At 41.6% G+C, this 19,251-nt stretch overlaps 2 protein-coding genes across 6 annotated transcripts in view; both read right to left on the reverse strand.

The window, feature by feature from the left end:
• LOC115139575 (eukaryotic translation initiation factor 5-like) overlaps positions 1-1,097 on the reverse strand; it is a 30,354-nt gene extending 29,257 nt beyond the window's left edge. For 2 of the 5 annotated variants that reach the window (XM_029677118.2, XM_029677116.2), the window contains exons 1-2: positions 959-1,097; positions 557-748 (exon numbers count right to left, since the gene is read on the reverse strand). The gene's annotated coding sequence lies outside the window, so the exon portion shown is untranslated. Of the gene's footprint in view, positions 1-519; positions 749-860; positions 882-958 lie in introns of those variants that run through there. The other 3 variants (XM_029677114.2, XM_029677115.2, XM_029677117.1) reach the window with 2 other exon arrangements.
• A 4,145-nt stretch (positions 1,098-5,242) lies between these two features.
• On the reverse strand, positions 5,243-16,939 carry LOC115140517 (protein LBH-like). The gene is made up of 4 exons (XM_029678849.2): positions 16,573-16,939; positions 11,161-11,265; positions 8,599-8,761; positions 5,243-8,292 (listed from the first exon to the last, which is right to left on the reverse strand). The coding sequence occupies exons 2-4, from the start codon at positions 11,245-11,247 to the stop codon at positions 8,261-8,263; spliced, it is 282 nt and encodes a 93-aa protein (XP_029534709.1). The 5' UTR covers positions 11,248-11,265; positions 16,573-16,939; the 3' UTR covers positions 5,243-8,260.
• Between the last annotated feature and the right edge of the window lie 2,312 nt (positions 16,940-19,251).

Below are 19,251 nucleotides of genomic sequence, written 5' to 3' on the forward strand. Positions count from 1 at the left end.
TCCCTTGGCAGGTTGACAGTCACCACAATGTACAAGATCACATTTGCAGAGTAATAACTAGTCCACATACAGTGGTGTAATATGGTCAGGTATGCCATTGCAGCTTCCTACCTATGCAACACTAAACAGGTGGCAAATACACATGACAATTCCAGAAACATGTGGAACATAAATCATCCAAAAGCACAGTGGACTAAAAATAAATGAAGACAACCAGCACATGTTAATTGCACCATTGCTATGAAAACATTCATTGTCAATATGGCTAACACATCAACTATAAAATCAACGCACACGTAATGTAGCTGATAAATGGGTTAGACAGAAAAGCACACCAGGCCTCAATTGTGCAATGTGCTGCAGAGTGCGTCATACAGTGAAGCAGTCCGCGGGGTGAGAAAGACGCCATCTTTGGTCCACATAGGAGGCGCATTCACTATACAAACAGGTTTGAAATCAATTAAAATGACGTACTGACACAGAGCAGTAGGGATTCAAGTATAAGTGAGGTTAAAATACCTTTCCCATCCGTCGCTCCTTTCGTCCGGGTACTCACCGTTTTCGCAAAACAAAGACATAAACACACCGCTGGTCGCCCAGGCAGAGACGCAATAATGTGTTGTGTGGATGAGCAGTCAGGTTGTGGTGGAGACCGAGCCGCACTGCAACGGTGCGGAAAGAGTAGTCCGACTTACGATGGGGGGGTAGAGCCCACAAACAAAACTCGAGACGCCCAAAAATGGGGTATCTGTAACGAAAAACAAACAAGTACTATCTGTACTGTGGTAATAATAGCTAGCATCGGCACATTAGCAACGACTATACATAGAAAAGCTGACAATAGTATTAACGTTAGCTACCTAAAAAGGATTCAAGTTGATCCGCTCTGTTACGTTTGAATATTTGCTGGTGAATAATAGAAATGGGTAATCTAGCTGGCCAACTTGCTTGGACTCACCTCCAGAACGCTCTCACATAGGTGCCTGCAACGCCACTATAATGTGCTGTCAATCTCCACGACCTCCGACACTTTTCCCGACCATTTGGACCACGTCATCAAATCAGCGACCTTTAGCGGCACTAAGCGACATGAACATGTTCGACTAAAATAGACCATATCCTGTCGTTTCCGAGGCAAGTCAGCCAAGTAGACCTGGCTGGTTGTCTACTTGGCAGGCCAACCAATCAGAATTTGGGTTTAATACTTTTTATGGAAAAGTTTGATCTTACGGAGAGAGAGATTTCCGGCCGACAGATCATTCACTTGGACTAACAAAAAAGGTTCCAGACAGTCCAGAATAGATTTTTGGCTTATATCCAGATGTATTGATAGTGAGTGTTACTACAAATATGTGTACTACTCCCCTTACAGGCCATAGGACCATTTACATTGATATCAAAATATTTACCCCTGATACTAACCTTGGTAGAGCATCCTACTGGAAGTTAAATAGCTCGTTATTAAATAATGACATAGTTAAATTTGAGGTTAAATATCTGCTTTCACACTTTTGGGAAAGGGCTTGTGAAGAAAAATCTTATTGCAAGAACTGGGAGGTGTCCAAATACCTTAGAAAATATGGTAGTAATCTTGCTAAGACCAGAAGAGCCGAGGAGAAAAAGGTGATCATTCACATAACTTCCCTTTCTCAGAGATCCCCAGCCAGCCTCTCAGGGGAGGAGAAGATGGAACTGATTGAGTTAAAAAAAATAAACTGGATAATATATATAGAATAAAAGCAGAAGGAGCCTTTATTAGATCTAGGAAAAATGGATTGGAGGGAGAACAAGAGTTCATCCTATTTCTTTAGCGATGAGAAATCTCACTCTACAAATAACACTATCCATAAGTTAAACATTGATGGTGTTATTACAGATGACCAAAAATTAATAGCTAAATACTCTAGCAATATTTACAGAAAATTGTATAGCTCTACGTAGTCAGGAATCCACAGATATGTTCTTTAACTCAATGAATGTTCACTCTATCAGTGATATAGAATCTAAACAGTGATTATAGAGTATATCAAAAGACATCTAAAGAACAATAAATCACCAGGTGTTGATGGAATTACATCAGAATTGTACAAATTATTTTCTGAACAAGTAGCTCCCTTCCTATTTGAAGTCTTTTTTAGAGAGTATTAAAAACAATGTTCTCCCTCCTACAATGAGTCAGGGGTTAATAACACTGATACCTAAAGCCTAAAAAGAAGTGCTGTGCATCGATAAGTGGCATCCAATTTGTCTTCTTAATAATGACTATATAGATATTGTCCTTACTACTTGCAAAAAAAGAATTAAAGAAGTCCTGGATGCAATCATTGATGAAACACAGTCTGGCTTCATGAGGAACAGACATATTTCTAACAATGTCAGACTAGTATTAGACATACTTGACTACTCAGACCTAATAACTGAGGATAGCTTCATATTTTATTTTATTTTTTATAAAGCATTTGACACAGTAGAGCATCCGTTCCTTTCGTCCGGGTACTCACCGAAATTTGCACTAACACTTCATGTTAGCTTGGTGGCTATTCGTTTTACCAATCTATGGCACAATGTTATTTGCAATAATATAAAAATATATGTCTACTTTAGGTCTACCACCTTTGTGGTGCAAAGGACTGTTTTTATTTGCAACTAGTACGAACGTTTGATTTTGTGAGAACCCGGTTCATGTGAACGTATAAAAGTTTAATATTCTTCATATAGTCACTGTGATAGTAAAATGTTCATATCTGTATTTTCTATTAATGCCAGGGTTATCCGTCATATTTTGAAAAGGAAATCTTTATTTTTGTATTGTAAGGGTAAGAGTGCCGACTTTTATTATATTCAAGAAACTCATACCTGTTCCACGTTTTGGAAGTGGCGAAGGGGAATGATATTTGGCTTTCATTTGGTACCAATCAGTCAGCAGGTGTCGCTATTTTAAAAGGCAACTTTAAAGGTCATATACTGAGACATGAAGCAGATAATGCAGGGAGATGGATTATGCTATTGGTAGATGTCATCCATATTCAATTCATTGTTGTAAATACTTATGCTTCCAATAACAAGTAAAAAAGCTGTATTTTATTTAGAGACATTGAGAGGAAAATAAGTACAATTATGTCTACATTTCCATTGGCCAAAGTAATATGGGGTGGAGATTTTAATACCGTATTACATGATGATCTAGATAGATGGCCTCCTAAGGATAGCAATTATGTATGTGAGATAAGGAAGATATGTCTAAGGTTAGGTGTTCTAGATATTTGGAGACATAAGAACCCAGATAAGACCACAAGTCTGGTTCATTCTTTGGAGCAATTTCCTAACGCCTGAATGTACCACGTTCATCTGTACAAACAATAGTACGCAAGTATAAACACCATGTGCCCACGCAGCCGTCATACCGCTCAGGAAGGAGACACGTTCTGTCTCCTAGAGATGAACATACTTTTGTGCGAAAAGTGCAAATCAATGTCAAAACAACAGCAAAGGACCTTGTGAAGATGCTGGAGGAAACAGGTACAAAAGTATCTATATCCACAGTAAAACGAGTCCTATATCGATATAACCTGAAAGGCCGCGCAGCAGGAAGAAGCCACGCTCCAAAACAGCCATAAAAAAAGCCAGACTACGGTTTGCAACTGCACATGGGGACAAAGATTGTATTTTTGGGAGAAATGTCCTCTGGTCTGATGAAACAAAAATGGAACTGTTTGGCTATAATGACCATCATTATGTTTGGAGGAGAACGGGGAGCCAAAGAACACTATCCCAACCGTGAAGCGCGAGGTTGGCAGCATCATGTTGTGGGGGTGCTTTGCTGCAGGAGGGACTGATGCACTTCGCAAAATAGATGGATATATTGTGGATATATTGAAGCAACATCAAGACCTCAGTCAGGAAGCTTGGTTGCAAATGGGTCTTCCAAATGGACAATGACCCTAAGCATACTTCCAAAGTTGTGGCAAAATGGCTTAAGGACAACAAAGTCAAGGTACTGGCGTGGCCATCACAAAGCCCTGACCTCAATCCTATAGAAACATTTGTGGGCAGAACTGAAAAATTGTGTGCCGAACAAGGATGCCTACAAACCTGACTCAGTTACACCAGCTCTGTCAGGAGGAATGGGCCAAAATTCACCCAACGTATTGTGGGAAGCTTGTGGAAGGCTACCCGAAATGTTTGACCCAAGTTTAACAATTTAAAAGGCAATGCTTCCAAATATTAATTGACTGTATGTACAGTATAATTCTGATCCACAGGGAATGCGATGAAATAAATAAAAGCTGAAATAAATCACTACTATTACTCTGACATTTCACATTCTTAAAATAAAGTGGCGATCCTAACTGACCTAAGACAGGGAATCTTTACTCGGAGTAAATGTCAGGAATTGTAAAAAAAAAAAAAAAAACGGAGTTGAAATGTATTTGGCTAAGGTGTATGTAAACTTCCGACAACTGTATATTAATTATATTCAAAAGGACGTAACATGGAACCCAAACTGGCTGTGCGCGTGCGCTATCGTGCAAACGCGATCACAACATGCAGGTTAAAATATCAAAACAAACTCTGAACCAATGACATTAATTTGGGGAGAGGTCGAAAAGCATTAAACATTTATGGCAATTTAGCTAGTTAGCTTGCACTTGCTAGCTAATTTGTCCTATTTAGCTAGCTTGCTGTTGCTAGCTAATTTGTCCTGGGATATAAACATTGAGTTGTTTTTTTACCTGAAATGCACAAGGTCCTCTACTACGACAATTAATCCACACATAAAACGGCCAACCGAATCGTTTCTAGTCAACTCTCCTCCTTCCAGGCTTTTTCATCTTGGAACTTATATGGTGATTCATCTACACTTTCATAGTATTACCATGACAACCGGCAAAACAGTTAGTCTTTCAATCACCCACATGGGTATAACCAATGAGGAGAAGGCACGTGGGTACCTGCTTCTATAAACCAACGAGGAGATGGGAGAGGCAGGACTTGCAGCGCGATCTGCGTCAGAAATAGGATAAATAATAATAATAATAAACTGACTTCTAATTTAACCCTTGGCAATGCAGACGCTCCTTGGCGCGCAGTGTGGGTGCAATAATTGAATAACATGGATTCCATCATTTATCTTGCGACGCTCGTGCACGCGACGTGTCCGTTCTGGTCAGCATGTAAGCAAGACATGTTTGTAGAAGGGTGTGTGACTTTTTAAAATTTAACTATAGTATCAGAGACTCCAAACTATCAAAAGTTTAATGAATAAAAACAAACCCAGACATGAATTGAAATTGGGCAATAGATGAAAGACAAATTAGAAAAACCTGAAAGTTATGTTTTTTCAGTTAACACGTCTTTTCAATCAAGGACTATGTAAAATATTAACTACGATGATGCTTCAAAGCCTATGGTTTGAAAGAAGAAGATAAACATTGTAATAAGTGCTTATAGATAATAACATGCATATGAGCAAAAGCCGTAATTGACAGCTATACAGTTTAATATAAGATAGCCATGTTCCTCATGATGAATTCTCCTCTCCCAAACTCACTGTATAAAACTGTTTATCTTCAACAGGGGTTAGAACCAAAATGATTTTCCAATTGTTCTGAACAGAAACCATATTTTTCTTGTTCCATTCCAGTGTTCTAACCAGCATTATAAGGTTCTGAATCGGTTAGAATCCCCGAAAAGTAACGGTTCATATAATTCCCTTTCGTACAATTTTTTGAACCTGTGAAATCAACATAGTTTTTACATTTAGCTCATTATTCTACCCCGCCAATCAGCACGGATAGAGCAGCTTGCTTTGGAATGGGTAAGCTACTTGTTTATACATGTTTAATTGATCAGAGATGTTGTGTCTGAGATTTCACAGGTGGGGAAAGAGCGGTGGACATGGAGGGTGCATGGTGTGAAGCGCTAAACCTTATGACATGATGTTAATTGGAGTGTGTTTAGGCTATTACTACAGTAATACCGGTCAACAGTTTTAGAACACCTACTCATTGAGTTTTTTCTTATTCTATACATTGTAGAATAATAATGAAGACTTCAAAACTATAAAATAACACATATGGAATCATGTAGTAACCAAAGAAGAATATATGAAATATATTTTATATTTGAGATCCTTCAAATAGCCACCTTGATGACAGCTTTGCACTCTGTTGGCATTCTCTCAACCACCTTCACCTGGAATGCTTTTCCAACAGTCTTGAAGGAGTTCCCACACATGCTGAGCACTTGTTGGCTGCTTTTCCTTCCCTCTGCGGTCCGACTCATCCCAAACCATCTCAATTTGGCTGAGGTCAGGGGATTGTGGAGACCAGGTCATCTGATGCAGCACTCCATCACTCTCCTTCTTGGTAAAAATAGCCCTTGCACAGCCTGGAGGTGTGTTGGGTCATTGTCTTGTTGAAAAACAAAGTATAGTACCGCATCTCACAAAGACACGGCAGTTGTAACCAAAAATCTCAGATTTGGACTCCAGATCAAAAGACACATTTCCACCAGTCTAATGTCCTTTGTTTGTGTTTCTTGGCCCAAGCATGTATCTTCTTCTTATTGGTGTCCTTTAGTAGTAGTTCTTTGCAGAAATTTGACAATGATTCACACGGTTTCCTCTGAACAGTTGATGTTGAGATGTGTCTGTTACTTGAACTCCGTGAAGCATTTATTTGGGCTGAGGCTGGTAACTAATGAACTTGTCCTCTGCAGCAGAGGTAACTCAGGGGTTTCCATTCCTGTGGCGGTCCTCATGAGGGCCAGTTTCATCATAGCACTTGATGGTTTTTGCAACTGCACTTGAAGAATCTTTCAAAGTTCTTGAAATGTTTCATATTGACTGTCAGCGATTGGGTGCAGAGTGAAAGCGGAGTCAGGCGCAGGACACAAGTATAGAGTAATCCAACTGAGTTTACTCAAAGAATAAAGTAAAATTCCAAATAGGAACACAAACACAACTACTAACGGCATGAACAATCAATCACAGACAGAACAGAAATGTATGTCAGATGGTTAAATATGGAATGTAAAACAGGTGTGTGTGTAATCAGACAAAACAGAAAAATGGATTGGTAGTGACTAGAAAGCCGGTGACGTCACCGCCGAACACCACCCGAACAAGAAGGGCCAACTTCGGCGGAAGTCGTGACATTGACTGACCTTCATGTATTGAAGTATTGATGGACTGTCATTTCTCTGATTATTTGAGCTGTTCTTGCCATAATATGGTCTTTTACCAAATAGGGCTTCTGTATACCCCCCCACCTTGTCACAACACAACTGATTGGCTCAAACGCATTAAGAAGGAAAGAAATAACACAAATGAACTTTTAAGAAGGCACACCTGTTGATTGAAATGCATTCCAGGTGACTACCTCATGAAGCTGGTTGAGAGAATGCCAAGAGTGTGCAAAGCTGTCATCAAGGGAAAGGGTGGCTATTTGAAGAATCTCAAATATAAAATACATTTTGATTTGTTAAACAATTTTTTGGTTACTATATGATTCCATATGTGTTATTTCATAGTTTTGATGTCTAAACTATTATTTTACAATGTAGAAAATTGTAAAAAAAAATATATATATATACCCTTGAATGAGTAGGTGTTCTAAAACGTTTTAACGGTAACGTATATGCTCGACATAAGAAACATTTTTGTAACAAAAAAATATGATTATTTACCGGTTCTCAAGATTTGAAAATAATGGTTCTGTTCCAGGACACTAGAGATCACTTTTGTTCATGGTTGTTTCAGTTCCCTTGAAAAATGATGTTATTTTCCAATTGTCTGTTCTGACCAGTTCCAACCCCTGATCTACAGTGTACAGTACATATAGTTTTCATACGAGTACTGTGTCATAGACTTTGGTCTAAGGCAGCCAGATACATAAAAATTATATACACAGAACTGTTCATATCTTTATTTTGTATACTGTATCTAAAGATCACAGCTAAACAAACTCTGAATGGGGTGTACATAAACATGTTGTTTGTGAACCCTAAAAAAGTAAAACAAGCAACACATGAATCTACAGTAACAAGCTACTCACTGGTGTTTGGCACCTATGAGCAATTTAAGACAGGGCTCAGCCCCACCAAGTGTTGTGGAGGTCTACCAACAGGTTGGCGCTTCTAGTTGATTACGGGCTTAGCCTGAACACCCTCCTCCTTGCTTCTGTCCATCATGGAGTCACTCACAGTGTGTGGCTGGAATGGTGCCAGCACTGTGAGAGTCCGTTTTAAACTCCTCCCATCATTGCTGTACCGCTGCTGGATTATCCTCGCCTGCCACCAACACATACAAATTGAATGTATTTAAATGTGTGTGTATAGCTACATTTTGATTACAGGCTCCACCCCAGACTACAACCTACAAGCTCCTAGTCTTTACCGGAATTCCAAATCACATCCCACAATACTGTTGAATAGTTTTAAAATGTTCTTCAGTAGGCATAGAAAGTAAGAGTTCCATAGTCCCTCTCTTTTGTTTGAAGCTCTGGGAAAAATAAACAGATTCTATTATATTGTCCCCTGGAAAGCCCTTTTGGTTCTCACTTCTCTTGGCTGGAAATGGGTTTGAGTGGTTCTCACCTGCTGCCTGGGCCTCTCCGGGGTCTTCATCAGGGTAACTAAGGTCATCGGGGGGCCAACGGAGCTCGCCACTCTCCACTTCCCCGCTCTCAGTGGGCTCCACCACGATGGAGGGAAGCAGTTTGGACAGCTTGGGGAACCGTTCGCGGGAGTCCGGAAAGATCTGGAAACACAATCACGTCAGCGTCACCAAAAGAAAAAGAGGGGAAAATCTGGTAACCAGGGTAAAGGTTGGGGTGAATTCCACTGAATTGAAAACTGAATTGCTGGTAACCCTGCGTGTAACATGTGACATTGATGGAGTAGTATCAGGTTGATCCTAGATTCTATGGTCAGTTTTCTGTTTATGAAACTTTCTTGGCATCCAACAAATGTGCAGTTTACCAAGTAGTCTCCAAGGGCTCAAAACACATTCCAGAACCAGACAGTGTGGATAATCGCAACCACTAGACGATGCTCTGTGAGAGAGGTACTTTTGGTTGCCTCAGAGATGTCTAGTGACTTAAATGGGAAATTAAAGACATAATTATACAGTGCATTTGGAAAGTATAACATTTTGTTATGTGACAGGCGAATTCTAAACTGGATGAAATCATTTATTTTCCATCATCTATCTACACACAATACCCCATAATGACAAAGCAAAAATAGTTTTAAAGAAATAAAATACCACATTTACATAAGTATTCATACCGTTTCTCAGTCTTTGTTGTACAAGCTTGGCACATCTGTATTTGGATAGTTTCTCCCATTCTTCTCTGCAGATCCTCTCAAGCTCTGTCAAGATGGATGGGGAGCACTTCTGCACAGCAATTTTTAAGTCTCTCCTGAGATGTTCGATCAGGTTCAAGTCTGAGCTCTGGCTGGGCCACTCAAGGACATTCAGAGACTTGTCCCGAAGCCAGTCCTGCGTTGTCTTGGCTGTGTACCTAAGGTCATTGTTCTGTTGGAGGCTGAACCTTCGCCCAGTCTGAGGTCCTGAGTGCTCTGGAGCAGGTTTTCATCAAGGAGCTCTCTGTACTTTGCTCCGTTCATCTTTCCCTCGATCCTGACTAGTCTCCCAGTCCCTGCCGCTGAAAAACATCCCCACAGCATGATGCTGCCACCACCATGCTTCACCGTAGCGATGGTGCCAGCTTTCCTCCAGACTTGACGCTTGGCATTCGGGCCAAAGAGTTCAATCTTGGTTTCATCAGACCAGAGAATAGTGTTTCTCATGGTCTGAGAGTCCTTTAGGTACCTTTTTGCAAACTCCAAGCTGGCTGTCATGTGCCTTTTTACTGAGGAGTGGCTTCCGTCTGACCACTCTACCATAAAGGCCTGATTGGTGGAGTGCTGCAGAGATGGCAGAATCATCCAGAAGAACAACCATCTCCACAGAAAAAATCTGGAGCTCTGTCAGAGTGACAGCTCTAGGAAGAGTCTTGGTGGTTCCAAACTTTTTCCATTTAAGAATGGAGGCTACTGTGCTCTTGGGGACCTTCAATGCTGCAGAAATGTTTTGGTACCCTTCCCTAGATCTGTGTCTCAACACAATCCTGTCTCCGAGCTCTACAGACAATTCCTTCAACCTCATGGCTTGATATTTGCTCTGACATGCACTGTCAACTGTGGGACCTTATATAGACAGGTGTGCCTTTCCAAAAAATGTCCAATCAATTGAATTTACCACAGGTGGACTCCAATTAAGTTGTAGGAACATCTCAAGGAAGATCAATGGAAACAGGATGCACCCGAGCTCAGTTTCGAGTCTCATAGCAAAGGGTCTGAATACTTATGTAAATAAGGAATCTGTTTATTTTTAATACATTTGCTAAGATGTCTAAAAACCTGTTTTCACTTTGCCATTATCAGGTATTATGTATAGATTGATGAATATATATACTGAAAGGGTGTGATTGAGGTGCAGTCAGAAAATGCCTTGACATCAGCTCATAGTGGTGGAAGGCCATTTACACCTGTCGTGGGTCTACAGAGAAGGAGAGAGGAGAAGAGAGAGATCTGATGCCATGAAGAGTGTATGCACGTGTTCCTCATTTGTTTGTGCATGTCAACAATTCTATGGGGTTACTATGTGGGTAACTATTCTTATGTTGTGCTGTTACGCGGAGCAGGTGAACCCAAGGGCAGACTCAGACAAGGAGACTGGGATCGGGGTACAGGACAGGGTAGCAGGACTTACGAGATGTGGGACTGGAGACAGGGACCAGAGTCAGAGCGGACAGAATAACAGGCATAACACGAAAACAGGATCTATGCAGGAACAAAATGCAGACTGACTGAGCAGAGGTTACAATCTGGCAGCGTGAAAGTGGCAGGGCTGAGTATTTGTAGAGGTCTTGATTATGGAACAGGTTGCAGCTGGTGGGGATCTGCTCCAGCACACCTGTCTCCACCCACACACACTGGGGGAACGGCAGGTTAGGGAGACACAGAATGAGCAGTAGTCGGCATGGCAGGCGCTGTAGTGTCTTCTTGTGAGTTTGTGGAATTGTGGTGTGTTCCTTTGTTGTTGGTTTTTAGTGTTGTGTCTGTGAGTGTGTCTGTGTGAATTAGTCCCACCTGGGAGGATATACCCTCTTCTCCTGAGGTGCCTCCGATGCTGAAGTCTCCCACCGTCGAATCACAGGTGTTTATCACTTCTGTCATCCTGTCAGTAAGCCTCGTCTTCAGCCAAGCCAAAAGAAAAGAATGACATGTTCTCAGTACATTAACAAAGCTGTAAAGTATGGCATCGTTCCAAACATCCCTAGAACTAGTCCCTTGTTCACTATCCCTCATAGACTAACGAGGGCTGAATTGGTTTGGGAAATAGGGGGAAAAGTCCATCTAGTACTATACTCCTGATTCAATTACATTTTTATCTGTGAGTCAGTTGAGACCTAGCCTGGCCCCAGATCTGTTTGTGCTGTCTTGCCAACTTATCATAGGAGTTGGCCAGACAACACAAACAGATCTGGGACCAGGCTAGTAACAACCTAGAGGTAAGTAATGAATGATTGGTTTGGAATTGGGTGTATCTCTGACAGTCATTAAGTACTCGTGCCAATGATTGCTACACAGCCTGATTCTGCTCATGCGCCTACAAAATGCTCTGATCAGCATTATGAAATAAGTCCCAAATGGACATGCACATGGTGGGCAGTCAATAATCAACATGCCTTTAATGAAAATAAGTGCCATACTTCAGAGGGGAAGTGGGTATTGATAGGGTAAGGATGTGTTTATTGCATTGGCCCAGTCCTGGAAACAGAGAATAACCTTAGGGAGTGAGCTGTGACCAAAGTGGGTTGGATTGGAGGGTTGGAAGGCATCTATGGGGGAAAAGTTAAAAACTGAGACGTCTTTTATGGAAATGAGTGCCATACTAAAGAGGGTATAAATGGCGAGTAGGTGGGTGGGCAGTGTGTGTGTGTGTGTGTGTGTGTGTGTGTGTGTGTGTGCGTGTGTGCGTGCAGTATAACCTAAGGGAGCCAGTTGTGACATAGGTGTTTTGAGACTGGAGCAGAGCCCAAAACAGTGACAGATTGTAAGATTGACATGCCTTGCATTAATCAGGCTCAGAAACAAATACATAACTCATCACACATTCCATAGTCTTCATCAAGATAACAGTAAGTTGCTGGCTTAACATTCCAAATTAGTCAACACCCAGATCTCTGCCAACAATCTAAACTATGCCAATAGTGGTGACTACATATCAACCATATGTCAATCAAGCTCTCATTCGGAAGAGACTAAGCAAATGTCCTGACTCACTGTGGTGACAAAAGAGTCAATTGCACTTCATGTTATCATGTCCATACTCATCCTGGTCTCTAATTGTCCCATGTCCATACTTAACCCAGCATCTAATTGGCTCATCGCCATACTTATCCTAGCTTCTAATTGGCTCATTTTATATATGCACATCTTTCATTGAGACATGCAGTGCCTCCATGGTAGAAGACAATGACATAAAAGGAGAAAAACTAGCAGTTTGTTTTCTCCCAGTAATGTGGGCTGCCAATGGCGCTTACTATGCACACATACTATTGTGATTAGAGTAATACACCGACACACACACCACATACGCTCACACACACACATGCATATTGACGCCATACACACACTCACACGGAGACACACACTCTTCACATAAACAGAGTAGCAGCAGTGTATTATCTATCCTGATCAGAGTATTTGAGCAGAGTTGAGTGGTTGGAAATCCCACTCACCCTCAGAGTAGTTTTTGCTCAAAATCCTTTACCCTGCATTGCACAAAAAAAAAATTTTTTATCGCTCAGCGCTCACAAGATAAAAACTGCTGCTCCAAATTCACTCCATTTTTTGTTTAAAAAGATAATTTAACAACCATCTCATCTACTTTTGTGACTATGTACCATTTTGTTTTGAACTAGGCGATCTTAAGAAGCTTCAACAATACAACAACGTGTGTGTGTGTGTGTGTGCGTGACTCAGCCACACACACTCACAACAAATGTTCCATAATTATCCTTGATTGATTTTCCAATCTTTTTCCCCAGACAGTGACAGGTTAAACGTCTCCATTGACACAGTTAATGTATCCTTTACTCCAACAATACACAGGGAGGGGCAAGTAAGGTGGAGGGGGGAGAAAATTATATATTGAGCGAGGTGAGTTTCACCTGCTCTAAGCAATATGGAAAACCATATTCAAATCTACAGAGTTACACATAAACAAATGTACAGTCAATAGCACAAAAGACAAATCTATGTACAGTGTGTGCAAATGTAGATGATTGGGGAGGTAAGGCAATAAATAGGCCTTAGAGGCGAAATAATTACAATTTAGCATTAACACTGGAGTGATCGATGTGCAGATGATGATGTGCAAGTAGAGATACTGGGGTGCAAAAAAGCAACAAAAAAAAACAATATGGGGATGAGGTGTGCTATTTACAGATTGGCTGTGTACAGGTACAGTGATTGGTAAGATGCTCTGACAGCTGATGCTTAAAGTTAGTGAGGGAGATATGTTTCCAGCTTCAGTGATTTTTGCAGTTCGTTCCAGTCATTGGCAGCAGAGAACTGGAAGGAAAGGCGGCCAAAGGCGGTGTTGGCTTTGGGGATGACCAGTGAAATATACCTGCTGGAGCGTGTGCTATGGGTGGGTGTTGTTATGGTGACCAGTGAGATGAGATAAGGCAGGGCTTTACCTAGCAAAGACTTATAGATGACCTGGATCCAGTGGGTTTGGCAACAAATATGTAGCGAGGGCCAGCAAACGAGAGCATACAGGTCGCTGTGGTGGGTAGTACATGGGGCTTTGGTGACAAAGCGGATGGCACTGTGATAGACTGCATCCAATTTGCTGAGTAGAGTGTTGAAGGCTATTATGTAAATGACATCGCCAAAGTCAAGGATCGGTAGGATAATCAGTTTTACGAGGGAATGTTTGGCAGCATGAGTGAAGGAGGCTTTGTTGCAAAATTGGAAGCCAATTTAATTTTGGATTGGAGATGTCTAACAGTCTAACCAGACACATAGAATATGTGGACAACTACCTAAGTCAGAACCGTCCAGAATAGTCATGCTAGTCGTGCGGGCGGGTGCAGGCAGCAATCGGTTGAAGAGCATGCATTTAGTTTTACTAGCATTCAAGAGCAGTTGGAGACCACGGAAGGAGTGTTGTATGGCCTTGAAGCTCATTTGGAGGTTTGTTAACACAGTCTCCAAAGAAGGGCCATATGTATACAGAATGGTGTCGTCTGCGTAGAGGTGGATCAGAGTATCACCAGCAGCAAGAGCGACATTGATATATACAGAGAAAAGAGTCGGCCCGAGAATTGAACCCTGTGGCATCTACATTGAGACTGCCAGAGGTCCAGACAACAGGCCCTCCAATTTCACACACTGAACTCTGTCTGAGAAGTAGTTGGTGAACCAGGCTGGGCCGTCATTTGAGAAACCATGGCTATTGAGTCTGCCGATTAGAATGTGGTGATTGATAGAGTCGAAAGCCTTGGCCAGGTCGATGAAGACGGATACACAGTACTGTCTCTTATCGTTGGCGGTTTTGATATCATTTAGGACCTTGAGCGTGGCTGAGGTGCACCCATGACCGGCTCGCAAACCAGATTGCATAGTGGAGAAGGTATGGTGGGATTCGAAATGGTCGGTGATCTGTTTGTTAACTTGGCTTTCGAAGGTTTTTAGAAAGGCACGGCAGGATGGATATAGGTCAATAACAGTTTGGGTCTGGAGTGTCTCCCCCTTTGAAGAGGAGCAGCAGCTTTCCAATCTTTAGGGATCTCAGAAGATATGAATGAGAGGTTGAACATGCTAGTAAAAGGTGTTGCAACAATTTTGGTGGAAAATTTTAGAAAGAGAGCGTCCAGATTGTCTAGCCCAGCTGACTTGTAGGGATCCAAATTTTGCAGCTCTTTCAGAACATCAGCTGGGAGGCAGTGCTCTTATTCTCCATTTACTTTACAGTGTTCCAAAACCTTTAGAATTAGTTCTACAGGATGCAAATTTCTGTTTGAAAAAGCTAGACTTAGCTTTCCTAACTGACTGTGTATATTGGTTCCCGACTTCCCTGAAAAGTTGCATATCGCGGGGGCTATTCGATGCAGAGCGCTAATGCAGAACGCCACAGGATGTTTTTTGTGCTGGTCAAGGGAAGTCAAGTCTGGGGTGAACCAAGGGCTATAGTGTGTCCGTTCTTTGAATGGGGCATGCTTATTTAAGATGGTGAGGAAATCATTTTTAAAGAACAACCATACATCCTCTACTGACGGGATGAGGTCAATATCCTTCCAGGATACCCGGGCCAGGTCGAATAGAAAGGCCTGCTCGCTGAAGTGTTTTAGGGAGAGTTTGACAGTGATGAGGGGTGGTCGTTTGACCGCGGACCCATAATGGACGCAGGCAATGAGGCAGTGATTGTTGAGATCCTGGTTGAAGACAGCAGAGGTGTATTTAGAGGGCAGGTTGGTCAGGATGATATCTAAGAGGGTGCCCATGGTTACGGATTTAGGGTTGTAATAATAATTATGTGTGATAATTTGTGTGAGATTGAGGGCATCTCTATCTTAGATTGTAGGATGGCCAGGGTGTTAAGCATGTCCCAGTTAAGGTCACCTGACAGTACGAACTCTGAAGATAGATGGCGGGCAATCAATTCCCATTTGGTGTCGAGGGCACAGCTGGGGGCTGAGGGGGGTCTATAACAAGCAGCAACAGTAAGAGACTTGTTTCTAGAAAGGTGGATTATTAAAAGACCTTGCCTGAAGGGTGCATGCGAGTCCCAATCTGTTGCCCGTGGCATTCAAATCCATGCAAATGAGTGAAGTTATCGTTTAACATCAATCAGTCAGAAATAACACGCTCAAGCTTGTAAACCGACAGAAGGTTAAGGCATGGCAAGGTATATTACACAATCAAGCAAAACTATGGCCCAAGAATCACATAAAATCACATGTTTTGCCAGCTTGGTTGTGCAAATTGAAACCAACCACATTCTAAACAAAAGTAGCCTATCGTAAGTACATTGTAGGCCTACATCTGAATGTGTCATACATGTGTTTTATGTATTAGTAATTTAGGATAATCTGCATATGACTTTAAAAAATGACATAATTTCTTCATATTTATAAATCACAGATTGATCAACTACACCTACTACACCTACAATTGATCAATTGTTTCAAAAACAATTGTAGTTTACAATATAATATCAATAAATTATACTATTTTCATCTGTGTTCTACATGGATTTTTAAAATCTAAAATAAAACTATTTTAGATTCCATATATGGCTTTTTTTTTAGATAGGAAAGCTATCTCGATAATGCCATGGAATGGACAGTTGGACGTACTCCTTTAATCCAAGCAGTAAACGCTTGAAAGGGCAATCACCTCAAACTTCTGATTCTGCTTATGAGAATGTTGCTGAAAACACGCATGTTTGAAGATATCTCCAAGGAGAAGAAACCGAGCAACACTTACCTTTATCAAGCATTAATGTTCTGTTATGGTCTTGATTTATCCGCAGATGGTGTAGGATATAAAGAGTGGAGCTGTCGTGCTGGAGTTGAGTTACAACAATAGTTTGATTGTTTCTCCGTGAGTTCGTGGCTCATACGCTGAAGTTTCGATTCCACTTCCCAGCGGAGAAAACAGCTTTAGTTCACTGGAGAACTGGAGTGCCAGTGAGCTTTGGAAGTGTGTGCGCACGCGGTTTGTATATCTCACTGTGCATGCACAGTACCAGTTAAGTGTGGACACGCCTACTAATTCAAAGGTTTTTCTTAATTTTTTACAATTTTCTACATTGTAGGATTGAAGACATCAAAACTATGTAGTAACCAAAAAAGTAGCCACCCTTTGCCTTGCTGACAGCTTTGCACACTCTTGGCATTGTGGTTGTGTCTCTCTCTCTCTGTTGTGAGAGGATAAGAGGGAGGGAGATAAAGAGCTACAAAGGAGGATAGAAAGATAACATATCCTAAGAATGTGTAGACAATGATTCTCACTTTTTACCAAATTTAGGCTACTTGGCCACAGACCCAAAGTGTTGCCTCCTATGCTCCCTATACAAGTGGGGTTCCACTAATGCAATGAAAGTGTATATTTCCTTTTGGTTCATGCATATGTACAATTGTGTAATTTGCATAAATAATGAAACAATTTCATTTCTCCCTATATTCGAAGCCACACTGTCATTCTGACTCAGGCTAACATGCTGACCAGACCGCTTGTCCACGTGCACCATAACGCGCATGTGGATTTTGTCCACCCACACCAGACGCGATCAGGACACGCAGGATGAAATTTCAAAACTTATTCTGAACCAACTATATTAATTTAGGAACAGGTGGAAAAGCATTAAACATTTCATCTCGCCTCCTTCCGGCTTTTTTTGTTCTTTGGACATTTTATGTGGATCTCAGTTCATCTTTCAATCTCCAACATGGTGATATATGCTCCTAAAAAAACAATGAGAAGATGGGAGAGGCTGGACTTGTAGCGTATCATGCATCAAAACTAGAACCAAGTTATTTTTTAGCGCCTGACTATGCAGACGCTCGTTGACTCGGACCAGCAGTGTGGGTGCAATGATTGAATAACATGTATGTGTACATTTATTTTGCAACACCTGCACACGCGACACAAGCTGTGTGGTCAGCATGTAATATGCAGGAAGCTGTTTTGTAGGTAATGCCAGGAGTTCCCAACCTTATTTGGCCCATGACCACATTTTGATATCGGAAAATTCTTGTGGAACCCCCTCCCCCAACCATGTTAAAAATATGTAATTAACAGCCAATGTTAACTTTTTTTATTTGGGGCTTTGGCAGTCAATTGCAGTCAATTGAAAAACATTCGAACAGTATTTAGATTCCCGAGTGGCGCAGTGATCTAAGGCACTGCATCTCAGTGCTGGAGGCATCACCCTGGTTCAAATCAAGGCTGTATCACAACTGGCCGTGATTGGGAGTCCCATAGGGCTGCGCACAATTGGCCCAGCATCGTCCGGGTTTGGCCGGTGTAGGCCGTCATTGTAAATAAGAATTTGTTCTTAACTGACTTATCTAGTTAAATAAAAGGTTACATTTCAAATCTATATTTCTGATTTGTCTTTTCAACTCGCCAGCACATTCTTTTAATGTGGTGCTGTGACAGTCAATTGCAAATGAGTCTGACATAATGTCTCTTATCTCACCACCACTAATGAGATGGGTGTGCTTGATGCATGTCACATTGGAGCTTCTCAAAAGTCAGGGGGCGTGGTCAACAGTGTGCACATCATCTCTACTGTCAAATGCAACCTAGATCGATAGTTGGTTTTAATGCAGACGAGAGCACTGACTCCAGCTTCACACAGATTTGAGCTGGCGAAGGGTAGCCTACCAAGTGTTGAATTATGCTTTTAAGACAACTGGGAACTCTGAAAAATATGAGGTCAAATCATGACATCAATGATCTTTAGGTCGGAAAGTCGGAACGCTAGAAAGAGGCTAGAGTTCCCAAGTTGGAATTACTAGTTAGATGCCTGTTCAAAATGAGTTTTTCCAGTCTGAGCTCATTTTGTTCCCATTTATCTTGAACGCACTGAAGTTGTAAGTCGGAGATTTCAGAGTTCCGAGATCCCAGTTGTTTTGAACACGGCATTAATTCTCAGAGAGAGACGGCAGGGTATTCCCTTTGGGTCAGGAACCAAAACTCCTCTGTAGTGACCCGTGAATGCGTTGTCTACAGCATTCGGTTATATGACAGCTCGATCAGCTGTTCGATTTCACTTACAGGTATGCCAACTGAGCCAGGATCATCTTCAAATGGATTGGGAAGTAGATCCAAAGGTGAGCATTGGAGGTGTGTATTCATCGCTTGTCATGGTGCAGCCGAACGGCAGCTAGTGTCCGTCCTCCTCTGGGAGCATAATACAAAACCTAGGAGGCTTGCGGTTCTCACTCCCTTCCATAGACTTGCACAGTAATTATGACAACCTCCAGAGGACGTCCTCCAACCTATCAGAGCTCTTGCAGCCTGAACTGACATGTTGCCCACCCAATCAAAGGATCAGAGAATTAATGTAGTACTGAACGCATACACTACAGCAAGCTAGCACTGCAGTGCATAAAATGTGTTGAGTAGTTGACTCATAGTGAAAGACCACAGTTGAAC

The sequence above is a fragment of the Oncorhynchus nerka genome, linkage group LG13 (genome assembly GCF_034236695.1).
Source record: "Oncorhynchus nerka isolate Pitt River linkage group LG13, Oner_Uvic_2.0, whole genome shotgun sequence".
Lineage (NCBI taxonomy): Eukaryota > Metazoa > Chordata > Actinopteri > Salmoniformes > Salmonidae > Oncorhynchus > Oncorhynchus nerka.

Coding starts and splice junctions, on each gene's coding strand:
- LOC115140517 (XM_029678849.2), bottom strand. CDS start 11,247: ATGACAGAAGTGATAAACACCTGTGATTCGACGGTGGGAGACTTCAGC. Junction 8,762..11,160: donor AAGAGGGTATATCCTCCCAG/GTGGGACTAATT, acceptor TTGTGTTTCCAG/ATCTTTCCGGACTCCCGCGA. Junction 8,293..8,598: donor CGGAGAGGCCCAGGCAGCAG/GTGAGAACCACT, acceptor TGTTGGTGGCAG/GCGAGGATAATCCAGCAGCG.